The 16903-nt window shown below is 36.9% G+C and overlaps 1 protein-coding gene across 12 annotated transcripts in view; it reads right to left on the bottom strand.

Annotated features, from left to right (window-relative positions):
• Window positions 1-16536, bottom strand: part of DCAF6 (DDB1 and CUL4 associated factor 6) — a 157090-nt gene extending 140554 nt beyond the window's left edge. For 10 of the 12 annotated variants that reach the window (XM_074266516.1, XM_074266517.1, XM_074266518.1 and 7 more), the window contains exon 1: window positions 16165-16529. In XM_074266516.1, the coding sequence (XP_074122617.1) occupies window positions 16165-16261 (97 nt within the window). In that variant the 5' untranslated portion in view covers window positions 16262-16529. Of the gene's footprint in view, window positions 1-16164 lie in introns of all 12 variants that reach the window. The other 2 variants (XM_074266526.1, XM_074266520.1) reach the window with 2 other exon arrangements.
• Window positions 16537-16903: the final 367 nt, after the last annotated feature.

Below are 16903 nucleotides of genomic sequence, written 5' to 3'. Positions count from 1 at the left end.
TTTGCTGAAAGTTCTTACTTACCAATGCCAACAGAAGTCACAAAGCTCTCTGCATTACTATGTCACCTTTGGTTTGCAGGAAAAATCCTTAATCTTAATTGCTTAAACATAGTTCGCACAATAGACAACTTAATATGTAATTTTAAAAATTCTTTTCAAAGAAAATAAAGGGATATAGTTCATATTTATGTATGCCTGGACTAATTTACTTATTATAGCAACTGATCTATTTGTGTTCTTAGGAACAATCCCTTGCCCAAATTTTTTTTAGGCACATGGGGGTTTTCAAACCCATTAAGATTTTTGGCTCTGGTTTTAGGCAAAAAGAACAAAGTAACTAGTGCACAAGGGAGTTACATTAAAATTTTATTTGTTTTTCTCTCAAATTCTCATTGCGCAAAGTGATATATGTCCATACACACACACACACACACACACACACACACACAATTGTTTTGCTGGCTGTGATATTGACCTTTTTTTGAGGACTCCCCAAAGAGCTTCTGTTTATGCAGATTATAGCTAACAATATTTACTTTATTGGTAATGAAAATGTCTTATAATTATTATGAAAATAATTTTAAATTTTCAGACCTTGGAAAAACCCAGGAAGCTATACGAGCCGTAGAGCTATAAAAGAGCTATTTTGGGTTTAAAGTCTCATATTCTATCATTCTTTAATTCCATATTCTGTAATCAGTTTGTCTTTTAAAAAAAAAAATCATTGCCTGTGTCTGGATACCAGAAAATTTTTGTATTTAAAAAAAAAAAAAGCCAACAACAACTAAACCTTAAATAAACTAAAAGGAAGAAAGTAGTCATCTGTTCTGAGATTGAGCAAACACTAGATCAGCAGTAGAAAGGAGAGTGCTACCTTCTCCAAATCTCTGAAGTACAATTCTAATAAAGTCCAAATAAGAAGAAAAATTTTAGGTGGGATTGGGGCTGTTTCTAAAGTTTTGAATTGGAGTACAATATAGCATGTGTTTATTCTGGAATTTGAACAAACTGATCTCATAGCCTTTTGATGAAAAATCACCAATTTTTGTTTAGAAACCAGATCAAATACTTAAAATTACATTCAGATTTCATGAGTACTAAATTAGCAAATTGGGAGGGAAATGGGACAATCCAACCAGAAAAGGTTATCTACTAGGACTATTTTAAAATGTATATTAATATTTTTATGTTATTGATGCTCATTTTCATTTCTACATCACTATTACTTCTCAATGACTCTATCTCTCACTCTACAAAGTCCTTACAACAAGCAAGCAGCTAAGCAAAACACACTAAAATATTGGCCGTGTTCAGAAATGCATGGATATATTATATTAGGGAATCTATTGTCTGTCTACCAAGAAGGGAGCATGCTTTATTTTTTCTCTTTAGATATGATTGGTCACTGTGTCATCAGTGTTATCACTGACCAGTGTTGGTTCCCATATATTATTGTGTTCATTGCTGGTTCTGTTTACTTATAAAATAACTATTCTTTAATTTAAAAAAAAAAAACTATTTGTGATAGATTCAGAGTCCAAAGAAGTACAAAGGCATACTGGGACCCAAATCAATCAAAAAGTATTTACTGTACCAACTGAGAAGGATGCCTAAACCTTAAATTCCAAATTTTGACAGAATCCATGATTTCACAGCTATAGAGAACTACTGGAAAATTACTGGATGCATCCTCTGTCTTTTCCTCAATGTACAGTTTTAAAGAAAGGCCTGAAGGGCCAAAGATTAGCCCACTGTCCAGCAGTCCTGACTTCACAAGGACCAATTCTCTATTCACCATTCTGTGCTGCTTTTCATTTCAGTTTAAATTACATTAAAGATGTACTCCATTTAGAAGCAGCATAGAGTAATGGTGTTGCAAGTTCAATTCCCACTTGACACTCAAAAGGTATGTAACTATTGGTTTTCATCCTGTACTTCAGTTTCCTCATCTGTAAAACCTCAGGATTTTAATTTTTTAAATGCAACATCCTGGAATCTTTCAATATATATAATACAAGCATAATTACACATATAATACAAAGAAATTTAGAGATATTTAAACTGGTATTGCTGCTTAGCACCTAATCAAAAGCATTCACTAACTTACTGTTCTTTGACTAACAACTCAGAATTAGGACAAGGGGATGAGAGGAATCTCCTTAAGACAGCTCAAGATTACTGGAGCCATACCACACACACCTGTCATTCTCTCTCAAAAACCCTTGAGCTTTGTGGTAAGGTTTTAGGTCTGAAATGCTCATGGAGCCTTATCCATTATAAGTGGACATTGGAAATGATATAACAAGGAATAAACACAATGACTAAGGGGCTGAGGTCATTTTATACTATATTCAGCTGATAGCATCAAACTTAATAGAAAACAAAAAAGACAAATCAGGCAGCTAATTAACACTATTTAACATGTGAATTTTATTTTCTCCCACATAAACATTTCTGAAACACTATAAAAGCTTATTTTGGACAGTTAATGACCATTTAATTAGGACCTAATTAACATCAGCAATAAATTTAAGCTAAGTTTGTTTGACTGAAAAATAGTAGCCTTATTCTGCTTTTACCAAAAATACACACAAACATGTTCCAAAGGAGAAAAAAATTACTAAATGTAGTTTTTTTAAAATCAATATTGATAGAGAATTTTAGATGCTTATATTTTAATAAAGCCTCAAAAACCATAACTTTATTACTAGAGTCTTTACATCATTTGATAGGCATATGTATTAAAATTTTAGTTGAATTTTCATTCCTTTTACCAAGTGTTTCCAAAGTTCAAACAGCAAGGGGGAAAATCTATTATTATCTATTCCAAGTTGGAATGTAACTCTAGTCAACCATCTTACAGTCAAGATATTCACCTCCTCAGAATCAATCACAGTGCCTGGCACTGCTTTTGTTTTGGGCCTAGATCTTGGTCAAGGAAATTCTTTAAGCCCTTAAGAAATGCTGAATGAAGGATGGGTATTTTATTAAACATGGATCAAGAGTCCTTCATATACAGAAAACAATAAAAAGTATTACTGATAGTGACAATATTCTTTTCATTCTCTATTCACCTTTCTCTGAAAGAACAATTCTTCTGAGAAGCTTTCTCTCATCTCAATAGCATACCATGAGATCCAAAAGCATAAACTTACCACAACTTCAAAAAAAATCTATCTATCTTTTCTCATTTTACCAGCATCTTTTTGGAGAAAAACTAAGTACTACTTAAGTGATTACTAAAAAAAATTTCCCAACAAAGTATCAGCATAAAAGAATGATTGTGTTGAAAAGCACTCTCCCTTTTTTCAAGTGAATGAAATGTTCTTGGACTTTTAATCTTATTATTAATGAATTCTTCTATGGTTTCCCCATATATATGCTATATTTATGGATTTAAGAAGACTGATTCCCTAAGTCACTACAACATTCTCCTGATGATACTGTATAGCTATAGAGCCCAAAATAACACAATTTGAAAGTTAAAAAATTTTTTTAAACATTCATTTATTCATTCATCCATTTATTTATTTATTTATTTGTTTATCATTTATTTATTTTCCTGAGGCTGGGGTTAAGTGACTTGCCCAGGGTCACACAGCTAGGAAGTGTTAAGTGTCTGAGACCACATTTTGAACTCGGATCTTCCTGAATTCAAGGCTGGTGCTCTATCCACTGCGCACCTAGCTGCCCCAAGTTAAAATTTAAATAATAAAAGTGCAATGAAAAAAATACATGGTGAGTTTAAGAATGATGTATAGAATGCTATAAAATAATGCCCTGCAGGCTAGAAGAAATTAATACTCGAGTCACATAAGAACAATGAGAGATACAATGAGAGATGAATAACCTAAGTGATATTCTGGTACTCTGGAGACAATAAAAAATAAAGGCGAATATCTAGAGTATATTGGAGAGATCCTTTATGAAGGATGTGTAAAGAAAACACAGCAATGAACCAGAAGAAGATAGTGAGAAATGTAGAAGGGTTATATGCTATGTGCTAGTATTGGAAGTACTCACTTGAATGAAATCAGGGATCTTTAAGAAGTATCCAAATAAATACTCTGTGATCAAAATTCAATGCATTAATTATACTCTGTTCTCCAATTAGACAAAATTATATTAATTGGAAAAAAAATTGTTCAGTACAATAGAGTTCCAAATGTAAACTTCAGATATTATAAACAACATGCTAATTATTTTTCAATTTTCAATGTTCAATTGCACTAATATGTTCAATTTATACATGCATAGTTATATTTTTCAAGGAACAACTACAGGACTATGTCAATGGAGAAAAAAGTCAATATTGCTTAATAATTTTTAGATGTTCAGATACTCATCAATTGGAGATTGGCTGAATAAATTGTGGTATGTGAATATTATGGAATATAATTGTTCTGTAAGAAATGACCAACAGGATGATTTCAGAAAGGCCTAGAGGGACTTACATGAACTGATGCTGAGTGAAATGAGCAGGACCAGGAAATTGTTGTATACTTCAACAACAATACTATATGATGACCAATTCTTTTTTTTTTTAATTATTAATTTTATAATTATAATTTTTGACAGTACATATGCATGAGTAATTTTTTTTATAACATTATCCCTTGTATTCATTTTTCCAAATTTTCCCCTCTCTCCCTCCTCTAGATGACAGGCAATCCCATACATGTTAAATGTGTTACAGTATAACCTAGATACAATATATGTGTATAAAACCAATTTTCTTGTTGCAAGGTAAGAATTGGATTCCGAAGGTATAAATAACCTGGGTAGAAAGACAGTAGTGCAAACAGTTTACATTCAATTCCCAGTGTTCTTTCTCTGGGTGTAGCTGTTTCTGTCCATCACTGATCAACTGGAAGTGAATTAGATCTTCTTTATGTTGAAGATATCCACTTCAATCAGAATATATCTTCATACAGTATCGTTGTTGAAGTGTATAGTGATCTCCTGATTCTGCTCATTTCACTCAGCATCAGTTGATGTAAGTCTCTCCAAGCCTCTCTGTATTCATCCTGTTGGTCATTTCTTACAGAACAATAATATTCCATAACATTCATATACCGTAATTTACATAACCATTCTCCAATTGATGGACATCCATTCATTTTCCAGTTTCTAGCCACTACAAAAAGAGCTGCCACAAACATTTTGGCACATACAGGTCTTTTTCCCTTCTTTAGTACTTCTTTGGGATATAAGCCCAGTAGTGGCACTGCTGGATCAAAGGGTATATGATGACCAATTCTGATGGATGTGGCCATTTTCAACAATGAAATGAACCAAATCAGTTCCAATAGAGCAGTAATGAACTGAACCAGCTACACCCAGCGAAAGAACTCTAGGAGATTTTGATGAACCACTACATAAAATTCCCAATGCTTCTAATTTTGTCCACCTGCATTTTGGATTTCCTACACAGGCTAATTGTACACTATTTCAAAGTCTGATTCTTTTTGTACAGCAAAATAACTGTTTGGATGTGCATACATATATTGTATTTAATTTATACTCTAACATATTTAACATATATTGGTCAACCTACCATCTGGGTGGGGAGGGGAAAAATTAGAAGAAAAGGTTTGGCAATTGTCAATGTTGTAAAATTACCCATGCATATATCTGGTAAATAAAAACTATTAAAATATTAAAAAAATAATAATTTTAGATGTTCTTTTAACTCAGAACTTACTTTAAAAAGTAAGTTATACCTAAGGCTTCCACTTTCTTTCTTTTTGCCAAAGCCAACCCAATAAACACATATCTTTTGATCTTATCCCCTTGAGAGAAATGTTATATTATTAATAACTAATTACTGATTTGTGATCTATCCTATTCCTTTTATTTCTATTAGGGGACAGTCTCCTAAAAAGGTCAGTCAGTGTTTGAAAGGCATGTCTGAGTGATGAGATTACTAGCTTCCAAAGCACATGTTCAAAGGATCCCACACAACTGGGAAACCTAATTTCTACTTAGAATATAAACAGAATCCAGTCTAGATGAGCCTTTGCCTGAGTAAAGAATCCACTGTCCTTAACATCCTGCATTAGAGTTTAAGGAGAAAACTAGCTAAAAGTCCAGATGAAAATGGTTTCCCTTGTCAAATTGTTTTGAGGATGGTTAAGTCTCATGATCATACCATATTTTCAGCAGGAGGAGCTGAAGATTATTAATGACCAGAAACTTAAGTTTCTTAGGAGTTTTTATTCATCATATCCTTCAAATTTTTCAAGCAAATTGCTCCCACTATTATTCCCATTCTCGAAACTTCAATTTCTCTTTATTCAGTGAGTCCTTCCATGCTACCTTTCCAACAATCTTCACTAGTCATCATCTCTTTTCACCTTCTCAACTAAATTTGAGAAAATAATCTTCACTAAGTACCTGCACCTCTCCTCTGCTCACTCTCTTTAGAACCTCTCAAATTTGGCTTCTAATTTCATCATTCAACAGAAACTTCCATCTCCAAAAATTACCAATAATCTCTTGACAAATCCAACAGCCTTTATTGAATCTTCCTTGTCCCTTAACCTCTCATTCATGTTTAAAAGCCTCCCTTCTCTTGGATACTCTAAAACCCTTCAGGTTTTTATGACAATGCTCTCTGCTGAATCACTCTCTTTTGCTAGTTCTTCATTCAGGTTCTATTTACATGGAATCATCATATATTATAATATAATCAAACCTCTGTCTGATGTCACCACTTCTCATAGGTTCACTTATCTTTAGGCATATGATTTCCAGATATATTTATGCAATAGTAGCTTCTGTCCTGACTTATAGTCCTGCATCATCAACCATCTTCTGGACAAGACAAACTAGATGTGTTATAGGCTTCTCAAACCCTACATGTCCCAAATAGATTTCACTTCAAACTCTCTTCTCTTCCCAACTTCCCTATTAGTAGAGGACACCACCATCCTCTTGGTCATCTAGGCTCACAACTTCATTTGTACCTCTGACTCCTCACTGACACTATGCATTTTCCAAACTGTTGCCAAATCAGGTCATTTCTACCTTTACAATATTGTTCATGGAAATGCCCTCCCAGCTATGCTCCTGACTTTCCTGACTACCATGCCATAGCTGCCATTATTACCTTGGACCTTACCTCAGTATCTGAGACCTTCTCCTCCTGGATCATTACTCTGCCATGCTTGCCTTTGGTACATGAGATGTTCCAGGGGTCTCCATTTTGGGGAACAGCTCAGGTTTGCTAATTAAGCTTCATAATTTTCCTTGCCCTCCAATACATAGTCTTTTCTCAACCCCCCCTTTTCAATTCTCTTTTTTGTGCCATATTCCCCCATTAGAATATAAGCTCTTTGAGGATAAAGACTTTGTGTCTCTTCTCTCTCTCTCTCTCTCTCTCTCTCTCTCTCTCTCTCTCTCTCTCTCTCTCTCTCTCTCTCTCTCTCTCTCTCTCTCTCTCTCTCTTTCTCTCTCTCTCATTAAAGAGATTTGCAAAAATATGTTTTGGAAAAGAATAGTTTTTATGTTAACATATAGCACTTCTATTATCATTTTCCAAATTAATATTTTAAAATTTTGTTTTAATTTTTAACATGGAAACATCAATAACTATAACTGATGCAAGCAAAAGGAACAAAAAAACCCTAATTGGAGTCTTCAATCTTTAAGAGCTTAAAGGGTCCTCAAAAAATTTTAAATGTATGAAGGGTTCTTGAGAATTACTGATGTACAAAATGCATCCCAGTAGCACTACAGATAAAATTGAAAGAATAACAAATTGCTAAAAATCAGAAAAGATTTGGTAATAATTCTACATAAATCTATTTTCATGATTAATGACTAAAGAATAGTCAGATCTATACTATGTTCAACATCAATATGTTTAAGCATCTACTATATAGAAGGCCCTATACTAATGCTTGCTTATGCTAGGGGGTATAAAGGCAGAAATGAAAGCTGGTGTCTGTTTTTGAGAAATTTATAGCTCGGAGATAACAAGCAAAAAGATTAATACAAGTTACAGTGATTAGAAAAGATTACTTGAGATGGTACATAAACTGAGCCTTGAACAAAGAGTCTATCTAAGAGCACATACATAACCCTGGCACAGCCAACTGAACCCACATGTCCTCTCACTAAAAACCCACCAATAACTAAGAGATTTTATTTTACTGTGACTGATGTTATATACAGCTAAATTTATAAATATCACCGACTTAAAAAAAAAAAAAAAAGCCCTAGGACTCATCCATATGGCTACTGCATCTCATATACCTGTATTTGCAACACATTCTAATTTCTTCTTATGATCTAGATTATGCTAAGTGAGTTTAATTTCTTTTGCTCTAAACTCAGTCTGCCTGCAGGCTCTCCCAGCCTGAAAGTGAGAGAAATGAGGTTTGTGGAAGGGTAGAAAGCAACCTTTGGAAGTGAGATCCAAATAATCCAGATCAGCACTTCTCAAAGTGTGGTCTATTTATAGGAATCTATCAAAACTATTACTAGCACATTATTTGCCTTTTTAAATACTCCTTCCTTAAATTGGCTATTTGTTTGAGGATGGGTTTTCTTCATATATTTCAACCAAAACAACAGAACACAACATAATCAATGTAGAAGCAGATAGAAGAATTCAGTCTAAAAAATGAAAAGAATAAAATGATTCCTAATAATATGGAGTCTGAGTAGTAAAGAAGGTGCTAGAGGATTCCCCTCTCCTCTTTTTTAGCTAGAAAGAAGAGAATAATAAAGACAATTTCCTCAAACTAAACAAAAAAGTATTTGAGAGGGATGAGTTGAATATTACTTTAAAACTCATGCAGTACATAATTATTCTCTGGCTTCTCATTTCTCTTATCCTTTAGGGTTTTCCATTATCAACAACTTTTACTGCCATCATTCTTTGGCTATAGTTCCTATCAAAGCCAGATTATTTATGATCATATATAAACCAGCTAGGCTCTCTTTAAGCCAAGTGGATCTCAAGCCTAGTGTCATAACTTAAGTCCTTTTCCCCAAACCATCCCCTTTCTTACTTTTCCTATTACTGTCCTAAACAATACCAGTCACTGAACCTTACAAACCTGTGTCATCCTCAACTCCACTTGTATTCACTTTACATAATCAATGTGTTTCCTATTATTTTTACCGATATAGAATTTCTTGTATATGTCACTTCTCCATTCACATGGCCACAATCCTAGTATAATTTTTCATCACGTCACAGATGGACTTTCTGCAAAAGCCTTCTGTAACCTGGTCTCCCTGCTCCAAGTTCAACTTCCACTCAGCTGAGAAAGTGATCTTTACAGGTCTGACTGCCCATGTTACCCTCTCTTTAATTCAAGAAACTCCAATGGCTCCCTGTTTTCTAAGAATCAAATATAAATCTCTTATGTATAGCCCTTTATATTTGGAACCTTTTTTTTTCCCCCTAGTCTTCTTATAATCAATTCTCTTCCACACACACTACCATAAATTGTTCTTTGCTGTTCTCACTATAGGGCTGCATAGCCCAATAAAGTCCTGCTGAAGAAGGAAAGACTTGAGCTGAGTCTTAAAGTCAGGGAAGCTAGGAAATAGAGATGGGGAAGGAGCAATATGTATGACATGTTGCTGGATGACTAGCACACCTGTGAGATTTTTCAGGGCTACTCATCCATGTTTGGTGTCTCACTGGAATCAAATTTTCACTTGAGGCTCCAAAAAGCTGTAACAAGGGCAGTAGCCACAACCCTGGTTAAAAAAAAAAAAAAAAAAAAAAAAAAAAAAAGCCTTCTAAGCAAATGGGTTAAATCAGGTAGAGGGTAACCAATAGACAGCTTGCTGACCTTAACAGTGAATATGGAGTGTTATCAAAGAAGGAAAAGCAAGCAGGGAAAGTATATCTGGATCCTAACACTATGAAACCAAGTGAGATTGGAAATAAAAACAGTAGTCTCACATTACAAATAAAAAGTAAAGCTTCATGAGGGTGACTTGTCCATAATCCCTTCACTAAGTTGCCATCAAAAGTGCCAAACCCCAATATCGACTCCAAGTCCAACTTGAAATGTATGATCCTATGAGCTATCTTTACCTTTTATTGTCCCATACTCAATTCAGTAACTTGCACATGCTTGAAGAGCTATTAATTTAGGGTGGTTTTTTTTTTTTTTTTTAATAAATATAGATCATAACTCCTCTAACATGAAAGACAGTCTTCAAGCACTAACCTAGTTCAGTGCCTTTGCAGGTTGTCTCTCCCATTAAACAGAGCTGCTCAAGAGGAAGGATTTTTACCATTCTCTGTATCCCTATGATTTAGTACAGTAGCTGGCACAGAGTAGGCATGTTAATGTTTATTGGATGGCTCTTTCTTCAAGTGCTGAATTTCTACCCACTCTTTAAATCCCAAGTGAAATGTCACCTCCATCCTAAATCCTCCAAGTAGTTGTTTGCCTGTTACCTTTCAATCTCACAGACAGCATGCTGTTAGTCTAATTCATTTCTGGATTATGACAAGTTTCATGTGTCCTCCTTCCTTTTCTCTACCCCACCCCACCAGACTGTGAACTCCATGAGAGTAGAAACCATATTTTAGGGAAACATTCCATCTCTTGCTTTTCTTAACATATGCTCAGCAAATAACAGACATATATTAAATGTCTGAATTGAATTCAATTTATGTAACATCTTTTAAGAAGCTAAACAAGATTTATTTCACAGAAATATCGGTGAGAAAAGTTTCAACTAATGTAATTATAACTATTCAATTTAGTAAACATTTATTAAGTGCTTATACAGTTGAAAGCACTTACTCAAGGACTAAGGAAGATAATACAAGGTTTCAAAAAAGTATGGTTCCTGCCTAAATTAGCTGGGGAGGAGAGAAGGGGGACTGGAGATTGGAAATATGCAGATAATTCACACATAAGTATATAAGAGAGATGCACAATAATGTTAATGTGTACAGTTTGAAGGAGTAAAGGTCATTAACAACTGGAAGGATAGTACTTAAGCCAGTATTTTTTAAATGGTAGGAATTCAGAATGCAAAGAAAAGGAGAAAAGACATTTCATAGGAAAGGGGGTAACCAAAGACACAAGAGACACATGAAGGGTGTTTTCAAGTAATAAGTCATTCAATTTGGAGCCCAGAGAAGATGAAAGTGAGAGAAGTAAGGGCTGAATGCCAAGTAAAGGAATTTGAACCTTATTCAATGAGCAAAATATTTTTTGACCACAGCAAAGATATGACCAACTTTATTTTGTAGAAACAATGGTATGAAGAATCACTTGGAAGGAGAAGAGAACAGAGTAGGAAAACTTATTGCAAAGTTATTTCAATTATCCAGATGGATGATGAAGATCTGTACTTCACAGTAAAAATGGAAATAAATGAATGAAAAAGTATTTACGTAATAATAAAGTGTTTATGTAGAAATAAAAGTGACACTCTTTGCAGATGATATGATAGTATACTTAGAGAGCCCCAGAGATTCTAATAAAAAATTATTAGAAATAATTCACAACTTTAGCAAAGTTGCTGGATACAAAATAAATCCACATAAATCTTCAGCATTTTTATACATCACCAACAAAATGCAAAAGCAAGAGATACAAAGAGAAATTCCATTCAAAACAAATGTATAAAATATTTGGGAATCCATCTACCAAAGAAAAGTCAGGAATTATATGAGCAAAATTACAAAACACTTGCCACAAAAATAAAGTCACATTTAAATAATTGGAAAGACATTTAGTGCTGTTGTATAGGCCGAGCGAATATAATAAAGATAACAATACTCCCCAAACTAATCTATTTATTTAGTGCTATACCAGACTCCCAAGAAACTATTTTAATGACCTAGAAAAAATAACAACAAAATTCATATGGAAGAATAAAAGGTTGAGAATTTCAAGGGAATTAATGGAAAAAAAAGTCAGATGAAGGTGGTCTAGGTGTATCTGATTTAAAGCTATATTATATAGCAGCAGTCACCAAAACCATTTGTATTGGCTAAGAAATAAGACTAGTCGATCAGTGGAACAGATTAGGTACAAAGGACAAAAAAGGGTACAACTATAGCAATCTAGTGTTTGACAAACCCAAAGATACCAACATTTGGGATAAAAATTCATTATTTGAAAAAAATTGTTGGGAAAACTGGAAATTAGTATGGCAGAAATTAGATTTCTGGGATTCACACTTAACACCATATACCAAGATAAGATCAAAATGGGTCCATGATTTAGGCACAAAGAATGAGACCATAAATAGATTAGAGGAACAGAGAATAGTCTACCTCTCAGACCTGTGGAGGAGGAAGGAATTTATGACCAGAGGAGAACTAGAGATCATTATTGATCACAAAATAGAAGATTTTGATTACATCAAACTAAAAAGTTTCTGCACAAACAAAACTAATGCAAACAACATTAGAAGGGAAGTAACAAATTGGGAAAATATTTTTACAGTTAAAGGTTCTGATAAAGGCCTCATTTCCAAAATATATAGAGAACTGACCCTAATTTATAAGAAATCAAACCATTCTCCAATTGATAAATGGTCAAAGTATATGAACAGACAATTCTTAGATGATGAAATTAAAACTATATCCACTCATATGAAAGTGTTCCAAATCACTACTGATCAGAGAAATACAAATTAAGACAACTCTGAGATACCACTACACACCTGTCAGATTGGCTAAGATGACAGGAACAAATAATGATGAATGTTGGAGGGGATGTGGGAAAACTGGGACACTGATGCATTGTTGGTGGAGTTGTGAAAGAATCCAGCCATTCTGGAGAGCAATTTGGAACTATGCCCAAAAAGTTGTCAAACTGTGCATACCCTTTGATCCAGCAGTGCTACTACTGGGCTTATATCCCAAAGAAATACTAAAGAGCGGAAAGGGACCTGTATGTGCCAAAATGTTTGTGGCAGCTCTTTTTGTAGTGGCTAGAAACTGGAAGATGAATGGATGTCCATCAATTGGAGAATGGTTGGGTAAATTATGGTATATGAAGGTTATGGAATATTATTGCTCTGTAAGAAATGACTAGCAGGAGGAATACAGAGAGGCTTGGAGAGACTTACATGAACTGATGCTGAATGAAATGAGCAGAATCAGGAGATCACTATACACTTCAACAACAATACTGTATGAGGATGTATTCTGATGGAAGTGGAAATCTTCAACATAAAGAAGATCCAACTCACTTCCAGTTGATCAATGATGGACAGAAACAGAAACACCCAGAGAAGGAACACTGGGAATTGAATGTAAGCTGTTAGCACTACAGTCTATCTACCCATTCTTAACGTGCAACAAGAAAATTGGATTTACACACATATATTGTATCTAGATTATACTGTAACACATGTAAAATGTATGGGATTGCTTGTCATCTAGGGGAGGGAGAAGAGGGAGGGAGGGGAAAATTTGGAAAAATGAATACAAGGGATAATGTTATAAAAAAAATTACTCATGCATTTATACTGTCAAAAAAATTTTTTTATAATTATAAAAAAAAAAGAAAGAAAAGTGATAGGACCTGGTAATATACTACATATTAGGAAAAGAATAAAGATAACACAAAGATTTCAAACATGGTAGACTGAATGACTGGTGACAGAAACAGCCAAGTGAAAAACAGATTTTAGGTAGAAAGAAAGATAAGTTGGGTTTAACATGATTAGTCAGTGTAATATCCTGGTAAAGGTTATTTAGGTAATTAGATATAGGTCTTATAGCTACAGAAAGAAGAAATACAAAACTAATTTTCAGGAGTCATCTTAAAGATAATGAAGGACAAACCTTTAGGTAACCTGCATGGCTGGAAGTCAAAAAGAGAATGAGAACTCAGATGAGGCACTATTTAAAGAGATTTCTAGAACCAGGGACATATGCTTCTGAAGCCAACAAATAAGTAAGAAGAGGGTAAAAATGGTACCGATTCTAAAATTAAAATATCCAGTAACTAGATAATAACCACCATATGGCATGAACAATGTCAACAAATTGATACTGGCCAATGTTTTAAACAGTGAATGTTGGCCACAGTTTTCAAGACTCAAAGAACATATCTTTCCAACAGCCCAATGAAATCATTCAGCCAGCAGTCAAGAATCTGTGTTACCCTGAGTCTTCAGATTCCATCAATCAGAGAAGCTGAATATGTCTCTAGAGACAGGATAACTGTAATACTGGATGACAGCCTAAGAATCTCAGCTAAAGGCAGAAGGAGAACACATCAGCTTGAGCATCCAATCTTAGACTGGCACAAATGATCTCGTTATATCTATAGCTTTCCAACTCATATTACATAATAACACATGAGTGATAATAAATGTATTTCTGAATCCTGAATTACTCTGAGAATTTAAAAGAGAGTATGAGCATTATTTGCAGTGATCAGACACAGGAAGAAGCTGTTAACTAGAGCCAGAGGAGAGGGTTCAGGTTCAAATCCCACTTCAGATGGTTACTACCTATAGTAGGTAGTCACTTAACCTACCTGTGGTTCCCTTTCATTATAAAATAAGGAGAACTGACAAGGTGGCCTCTTCTGGCCCTTAAAGCTCTAGTTCTATGAAACTAGGTTACCAAAATGCTATACTAACATGATTATTTGTATTTAAAAATAACAAAGTCTTTAAAATTTTTCATCTTACCAACATAGAACAGTATTTTAAAGAGATAGCATTTCAACTTTTTTAAGAGTTGTTAGTTTATTAAGTATAAAACTATTTTTCAACCACTAAGTTCTGGTTAAGTCAATGAATATATGCTCTGAAGACTATTTTTACCTAATTTAAAAACTTTTAAGAGTCCTTCCCAAAGAATATCACTTAAAATCCGGGCATCAGTTTACTCTTCTGAAAAAGAGGACTAGAGCATCTCTAAGTCATTTTCCAACATTCTGAAACTATATAAAAAATAATCAGTGTTTCTTTTAAAGAATCCTTTAAGTCAAACTGCTTCCCTCTCCCCCCTTCCCTTCTCTCCCTCTTTTTAATCCAGGAAAACAGAACCAGAAATAATTATAAAAACTTACTGGAAACATTTTCACCAAATACACACATATATATGTATAGAACACACACACATATGTACATACATACACATAAAACACTACAGAATAAATCACATGTGTAATACACTCAGAGTTGGAAACAAATTTTATTAAGCTAAATTTAAAGTTGCTTTTTACATTCTACTTATTCAGGTCAACAGTTTCAGTAACTGAACATTAACTCCCAGACATAAAAAGTACTTTTAGGAAATTATTCGGTACACTCAATCAACCCTAGGCAACAGAACAACTCTTTGATACTTGTGACCGAAACCTGTTTACTTCGAAGTTCAGAAGAATATGTCAATACCCTCTATCTGTGCAGGCCAGGGCAAAGATGCAGGCAACAACTGTCTGGTTTATTACACTTTCTAAAAAGACTAATTTCTTACTTAAAGGCAATAAAACAGGGAAGGGAGTCTCGGACTTGATGCATGAACTTTGAAGGAGGTGCAGGGAGCCTCAACAGTTGAGCCCAACACGAGGCCTGAGCAGCCGGAGAACCCCGGGGGCGGGGGTCGCTAGAGCCATTTAAGGGGCTGCGAGCCGGCGTAACGGGAAGGGCTCCATTCGGAGGGTTTCACGCCGGGGGCCGAGGAGCCGGCCCAGCGAGCCCAAAGCAAAGCTGTCAAAATGACAAGAGGCGCGGCGTGCCCGGAGGGGGAGGGGCGGGACCAGCTCAGCTGTCACTTGGGGACTGCTTCTCGCCTCCGGGGAGTGGGGGCAGACTCAGTCCCGTTAGGAGAAGCCCCCGAGCCGGGCTCGGCTCCGGGCCTGGGGGCGCGAATAAAAAAACTGGCTGCTCGGTGGGCGGGTGGCGGGCAGGAGAAAAGAGCCAACTTTTCCGCCCAATCCGGCCGCTCGCTCGGGCTGGGAGTGGGGGGGGAGGGGGGCAGCATGCAGCCGCGCCGAGGGGCCCCCTCAGGACCCATCTCGCCTGCCCTCCGCCCATCTGGAGGGGCCCGCGGCTGCAGGGCGGGGGCGCTCCGCGACCCGCGGGACCCCCCGGCGTCCCCAGACCAACAGCCGGGGCCGGTGGCCACCCCCTCCCCCACACGCCACCGCCCCCCGGCCGGAGCCGCCCCGGAGCCCCCTCCCCGGGCCTCCCACTCACCCAGGTAGCGACTCCGCAGGCGGGACGGGTCCTCCAGCCCTAGGGACCGCTTCCTTACGTCCCAGAGCAGGTGTGGGCAGCAGCCACCCCGAGACATGGCGCGGAGGGAGGCGGGGAGACCCCGGGGTGGGGGGAGGGGTAGAGGAAGGGGAGGGGGGAAGAAGGGAGGGAGGCCAGGGACGGGGGGCGGGGGGGAAGAGGGCGAGAGGAGGGGGCGTGCACGCGGAGGCTCCGCTCCGAGCCGCGCGCACCAAGTCTGCCTAAGGTACCCGGGCTCCCTCCGACTCGATGCCCGGGCTACGTCCCGCCCGGAGATCGTCTCATGCTCTTTCCCAGAGCGCTGCCGCTGTCTCCTCCCTCAACCCCCTTCGAGGAGGAGGAGGAGAAGGAGGAGGAGAAGGCGGCGACTCCTCCTCCTCCTCCGCCTCCTCTGACACGTTCCCCACCCAGGCTTTCTCGCGAGATGACTACCCAGCTCGAGCGATAGGGGTCAGAGCTCCTCGCACAGCATCTCCCGCTTGGCGGCCCCTCTAGCTCAATCCTGGGGTCTCTCTATAGACAAAAAAGGGGTGGGGCGATGGGAGGCAGAACCAGGGTTCATTCCTCTCAAACAGTTCCATTTCAAAAAAGCAGGGAAAAGTTGGGAGCTCTATCTTTATTTCGGGCATGGAAGCCTCGAAAGTCCAATCTTGAGCAAGAATTTGGGCCCAAATCCAAAGAGAAAGGAAGCCGGGAAGAA

Source organism: Sminthopsis crassicaudata, chromosome 4, assembly GCF_048593235.1.
Source record: "Sminthopsis crassicaudata isolate SCR6 chromosome 4, ASM4859323v1, whole genome shotgun sequence".
Lineage (NCBI taxonomy): Eukaryota > Metazoa > Chordata > Mammalia > Dasyuromorphia > Dasyuridae > Sminthopsis > Sminthopsis crassicaudata.
This window is presented reverse-complemented; position numbering and strand designations above follow the sequence as displayed.